This window comes from Excalfactoria chinensis, chromosome 6 (assembly GCF_039878825.1).
Source record: "Excalfactoria chinensis isolate bCotChi1 chromosome 6, bCotChi1.hap2, whole genome shotgun sequence".
NCBI classification, from domain to species: domain Eukaryota; kingdom Metazoa; phylum Chordata; class Aves; order Galliformes; family Phasianidae; genus Excalfactoria; species Excalfactoria chinensis.
The window spans coordinates 18,156,865-18,162,841 of record NC_092830.1 but is presented as its reverse complement, the minus strand read 5'-3'; the positions used below and the strand labels follow the sequence as shown (position 1 = coordinate 18,162,841).

General features: G+C 42.6%; 1 protein-coding gene across 1 annotated transcript; it reads right to left on the bottom strand.

Annotated features, from left to right (window-relative positions):
* Window positions 1-2,830: 2,830 nt before the first annotated feature.
* DUSP13A (dual specificity phosphatase 13A) lies at window positions 2,831-5,428 on the bottom strand. The gene is made up of 3 exons (XM_072340641.1): window positions 4,833-5,428; window positions 4,262-4,479; window positions 2,831-3,030 (listed from the first exon to the last, which is right to left on the bottom strand). The coding sequence occupies exons 1-3, from the start codon at window positions 4,991-4,993 to the stop codon at window positions 2,831-2,833; spliced, it is 579 nt and encodes a 192-aa protein (XP_072196742.1). The 5' UTR covers window positions 4,994-5,428.
* Between the last annotated feature and the right edge of the window lie 549 nt (window positions 5,429-5,977).

Here is a 5,977-nt window from a genome sequence, read left to right as displayed (position 1 = left end):
GTAGAAAAGGGAGAAATACTGTCACGTTCCTTCACAGCCTGAACTATGGATAGTGTAAGGAACCAGGGAGAAGGTCTCTTTTCCTCCTAGCAAGCCACAGAGGTTACAGGACTAATTTTACTGTTTTTGCATATGTTGATGGGAATCCTTTTCCCTGTGCAGAGCAGGAGCCAACAGTGCACAGAATATAAAAGAGCAAAGCAGGAAACAGAGGCAACACTACCCTTGCAGATTTAAAACACTTCTGTGACTTGCCAGTGCCCTTGAAAAAGAGTTCCTAAGCAATTTACTCCATCCACTGGGGTATGCCAGTCCTGCTGTACAAAATCACTGCCATGTCATTAGTGGCATGGATACCATACTGGCTCAACACTTCTGTGCTCCTTGTGAAACAATGCCCTCATAGGATGAGCAGTATGTAAGAGAGCAGGTACTAATCTACAATGGGAACAGCTTTCACAGCTGTGGCTTTGTAGGACAGATGTTCAGGGGCACACAAAGCATTATCCTGATGGGAGGTTCCATCAATCTTTCTCACACTTGTCTAATTTTGCCCAGCCTAAAGCCATTAAGATGCTTTATTTCACTCACATGAATTTCAGACTTTTCAGTGCCGTGTCTTCAAAAAGCTTCCAGACTGAAATCTACTGTAATGTGAAGGAAGTATAAATTATACTGAAATGTTAACTCATGTAAATCCTTATTAACTCTAATGGAGAACTTCAAAGCAAACCCAGCTCCTCCTCCGCTGCTCTGCTGCTTTGTGAGGTATAAAGATTATGCTGGCACTGGTGGATTTCAAATGCTATTTTCTATTTGATCATTTTTTACACTACAAATTTTCTCTTTCTCTTGCCAGTGGAGCTCTTTGGTAAGACTTAGCAAGATCTGAACAGGCAGTTGAATAGACCTCTGATAGGATCTTAAATATGCTTATTTTGCAGAACATTGAAATAGAGAGGGATTTCTGTGTTCCCATAAGCACTAGGCAGAATCAGCATCCATGTCTCAGCCTCTTCAAGAATTAAGGGTAACAGAGGTCTGGGAAGGAAGAATTACAACCCACAAGTCACCATTACTTATGTCTTCTAATAACCTTTGTAAGCCTCCTCCAGAAGAGAGGAAAAATGAGGCCTAATGCTTCAAATGCAAACAAGCATGCAGAAATATATTTACTCAGTCTGGCAGAGAAAGTTCAAAAGGCCAGCTAATCAATAAATCAATCTAGTAGCAAAGGGCAAAAATAGATTTTATTATTGCTCTATAGTTCACCACAAGGTAGCAAGGTAATTTTCAGGTAGAGTGGTAGCATGAATTGCAAATGCTGTTCCCGTATTAAAAATCAAGTTGCTTAAGTAACTGATTAACTGGTGATAGGAAAAGCGACAGCCTCAAAACAGCTTACAAGTAACTTGTATCAATTAAGCCTAGCTACTGACTTAAGCTAACTAAGTTCCCCACTGTATTTAGAAAACAGTAATATGAGATGAACTTAAATCAAATAAAGGGTGTTTAGGCAGGAAAGAATCTGACTGTCTGGGTTTTAGGCTTATTTTTAATTGAAGTTTTGAAATCTGGAGCGCAGACAACACTGTAGTCAGGAGTCAGCATCCTTATTCAGAGATGGATGGAAAGTAATGCTTGGACTTCCCAGATCTTTGATGCTTATTTCCTTCCAAGATCTGGACTAATCCTTTGAGAAGAAAGAGGTCAGATAGATCAGCTTATATTTCAGCTTAAATTTGGGAAACAATAAGGAACTGAGTACAGGCAGGAGAACAGGCACTGGGGGGCAATGCATTTGTTCAGGTTCAAGTTGCTGGGGTACAGGAGTAGTCACTGAGAGTGGGGCTCAGCAACCTGCTTGCAGATTAAGGGGTAAGGAGCAGAGGATGGTGCAAGGTAAGTGCTTTATTAGCTTAAAGCCAAATTTACTGCTTACCTGCTTCTTTCATGGATTTGATATCCAAGAAGCCTCTAGAGCAATCTACATTTATTGTAGGCAAGAGCTTGCAAACACAGGGAAACATATGCCAGTAGCTTCCTGGTAATGCTGAATGCCTAAGTTCCTACCTGATGTTAAAACAGAGATGATTCAAAGCTACTTACATAGAACTGACGAGTTTACACTTACAAAGTATCTTTAAAATCTATCTCCATTTTCAATATCCTCAATATACAACATAATATATATGCTGTCAACATATTTACCTAAGAAAAACTTGTGGGTTTGCTGACCCTGAGACCACATAGAGAGCTATGCAGAGGAAGTTTATTCCACTGACATGTCACAGCTCTCTGTGGCAGCATAATATTCAAGAGACCCATAAAGGCCAAAGGTGTGTGCTGCAGAGCTCGAGGGCCTAAGAAATTGTCTTCATCACATCATCAGGCCTGCAGCACAACAAGCTTTTCTCATGAAAACTGTAACCAAACTGAAGAAGATGGTGCTGTTACACTTCTGAGAAAAGGGGGCTCAAACATACAGTACTGCGAGATGCAATTATTGAACTTGTCTCTGGCATTAGCACAAATCAGGAACAACGTCAGTCCATCTTCACAGCTCCAGTGGAGCCCTCTGGTATGATCACACTGGGCATAACAGCTCTGTAGCATGTAGTGCTTAGGGGTTGATCCTGGCAGTGATTGTCACAGAGGAAGTCAGCTGCCAGAATGCACCCACTGACAGTTCTGTTTGGTTTTGTTTGTTGCTTTGCTTTGATACATAGCTTTCTTTGTTTTCCTTAGTATGTGCTGATCCTGGGAAGTAGCATATGCAGTGTTTTTGAAGGCTGAAACTCAGAAAAGAGTATGTAAAGGTTTTGCCCTTTCAGCAGCCCTTCTTTTGCCGTAGCTGAACATCCAAATTTCTCAGGTGTTTCAGAAAGCCACGATTGGGTGAAATCCAACGATGTTCCTTCACTGTTTTGATGGCTTCAACCAGTGGCAGGTGGTGATTTATCATGAGATATGCTAGGACTAGAGATGCTGACCTGCTTACTCCAACTGCGCAATGTACCAAAATTTTAGCTAGTTAAAAAAAAAAAAAAAAAAAAAAAGAAGAAAGGCAAATTATAACCATAAAAGAGGAGCAGTATGGTGGATGAAGTTTTAAACTAAAACAGAAGGCAACCCTCTTCTGCCTTCTTCAGTTTGGTCACGATTACATAGCAAACAATTTATTTTTTACCCTTCCAGCAGACCACATGAATCATAGAATAGAATCATAAACTCATAGAATCATTAAGGTTGGGTAAGACCACTAAGATCACCTAGTCCAAACAGATGAACTGCTAACAATTAAGTCTAATTTGCAATTGTTCTATTCACTTGTGTGAGTAGTGCTATGAGGTTACAATCTGATTTCAGAAACACTGGAAAACCAAAAAAAAAATAGACAAAGTAATGATGTTGTTCTATTGCGAGCAAGAGGAAAACCAGAACCAGTGCTTTCAGAAAGGCTTACTTAGGTGAAGAAGAATGCCGCAGCCTGGCCTGAAAGGATGGCACTACACATCAGCCACCAAGAAAGATGACTGGCCTAGCACCTTTAAGTAATAAGGAAATTTGTCATGGTTGTGTTTCTCTTTTGAAGGCAGAACATGTGAGAAAGAACTCTATCAATGCAGTTTACTCATGCTAAGGAGCGATCTTTCATGTAATACATGCTTGTTAGTGTTTTATAGCACCAGTGCCAAGACGCTCAGTCTCCTGTGCAACACACTGGAAATTCCCCTGGGTAAAGGTGAAGCTCCTCCCTGCAAGCACAACCCTGCAGGCTTTATTCTCACAGGAAGAACATCCACAGTGTGTGGGCCTCTTCACATGGATGGTGGCTGGAGAAATCAGGACTTATCTTCCTATTCATTTTTTATGACAAACACAGTTGCCATCAGAGAGTGTCAAAAGACTAGGCCAGATAAGACTGCTTCCATGTCAAATATATGTTTTTTTCTGCTCCATGAACAGGTCTTTCCCCCTCCCCCCGACATTTCGCTCTCTGTTCTAACTCCTGTCCTTTCTACTCCTGTCTCTCCCAGCCACTACTCATCCTTTTCTCACATCAACTTTTCACTATCTTCCTTGCTTTTCTAGGACCAAGCTGTAGCTATCCACCTGCACAGCACAGCTTCCCCTCCCTGCATCATGCAGGTACTGGAAGTAGGCTGCGTGCTGACCTGTCCACCACTGAGCTCGGGGTCTGACTGGTTACGAGAGGTTGCCAACACGTGTACAGATGTGAAGAATGATCATTCCATACCTCCTGGTGTGTTCAAGGCTTTGTGGATAAATTCTGCTGCAGAGAAAAAGAACTGGCTTATATCAAAGCTGGGGAGGTCATGTGCTGGCACACCATAATAATCAATGGTAGCTCCATAGAAGTCCTGGCCTCCGTGGCTGTACACTGTGCCATGGGCAGCATTTAAAACGTGGGTTACACCCATCTTCCACAAAACAAATCTGTCGTGAGCTGTTACTCTAAGAGGAAGACCAACATAAACAAATTAAGATTGGTACAGAGATACTCACAGGAACTGTGTGCAGGAACTGCACAGCAATTGCATCTCATGCTGTATACTCAACATAAGCCAGTGCATTGTTTCCAAGGAATAAGTGAGAACCAACTATCAAATTAGTCATATATATATATATATACATATATATATATATTATTTTTTTTCAGGAACTCTACTGTCTGCAATGTAAATGGCATCAATTAGCAAAACTATGAGCTACCTAATGCCACATCAATAAGAGGCACTAATTGGCTGAAGAAGCATAATGTACAGCAGTGGCATTAAAGCTCAGTCATTCTGTGCAGCTGTACTTACAGGTCTCCCAGGAAGAGATTAGGCCACACTTCGTCAACGTGGTTACAAGAGGGCCGCCCAGTGTTCAGGAGCTGCTCCAGCTCCTTAAGTGAGGGGACATCCTCCATGCATGTCCCAGGACCTGGGGAGTCCAAGGGACCCAATACTTCCTCCCCAGACATATGAGAGCTGGAGAAATGACCTGCTCCCAGCAGTTAGAGGCAGCATGCTGGGCACTGGAGTGCTGCCAGCAGCCACAGCAGTCACAAGATGGCTGGGAGATGGGCTGGAGCAGGTGCTGACAGCAGCTCCCACCACTGCCCCCACACTGTGACATCCTCGAGCTCCCTCCCCAGGGCTGGCTGTCTTGCTGGACCTAATTGTGCCTTGATGATTCCAGTCCACTCCCTGCAGTTCATCCTCCCAGATCTTCAGCCCCCAGCCCATAGGATGTCACGATGATCCTTTGTGGTGTCCCTAATGCAGCAGTGGCAGCCAGTGAGGTCTGACTGTTCATTATACAGCTATGAAAATCCTAAGAATGGAAAAATAAGACATTCTCCTCACCGTTAGGACATCAGACAACTCTAAGCCAAACATGTGCAACTATGTCTGATGTTAAAAGTAGCTGCTGTTTCAGCTGAAGTTAATGCATGATTATCAGCATCTGACAGAAGGTATCGTTTAATTGGTGGATTATGCCTTTGTGATTTCTTTGTAGTGTTTAGTGCAGTGATTGGGATCAAACATTCCCTGGCTAATAATGTAAGAGGTGGCAACCATGAAAGCAGCCAGGGAGTGCTGTATTAGCATGCAGCACAGCACTGCCAGGAAAATGTGTGCCAGTCAAAGCCAGGGTGCTCATGTATGCTCTTCTATTCAAAGTGTTGCTATCAATCCCACTTGATGCCAATCTGTGACAACTTTGTCTCTCCCATAAAAACTAGAATCAGAATCTTTTCACCTATCCTGCAAGAAGAAAAAGTTTTATAGCGAAAATGCACCAGTACAGAAGCTCAGCTAGCATAAACAAACCTGCCTGTATAGATACACTCACCTCCACTTTCAAAGGATCTACTGCACTCGCTGCTCTGCTTGCTTTCAGGAATTGTGTTTTGGGATGGTTAGCTGTTGAAGAGGAATTCAACTAAGTGAGTTCTGGTATA

Bases quoted from the DNA above. Each gene is read 5' to 3' on its own strand.
- DUSP13A (XM_072340641.1), bottom strand. From the start codon at position 4,993: ATGTCTGGGGAGGAAGTATTGGGTCCCTTGGACTCCCCAGGTCCTGGG. The intron at 4,480-4,832 runs GTAAGTACAGCT...TCTTCCTCTTAG, and splicing joins AATCTCTTCCTGGGAGACCT to AGTAACAGCTCACGACAGAT. The intron at 3,031-4,261 runs GTATGGAATGAT...TTTTTTAACTAG, and splicing joins AGCCTTGAACACACCAGGAG to CTAAAATTTTGGTACATTGC.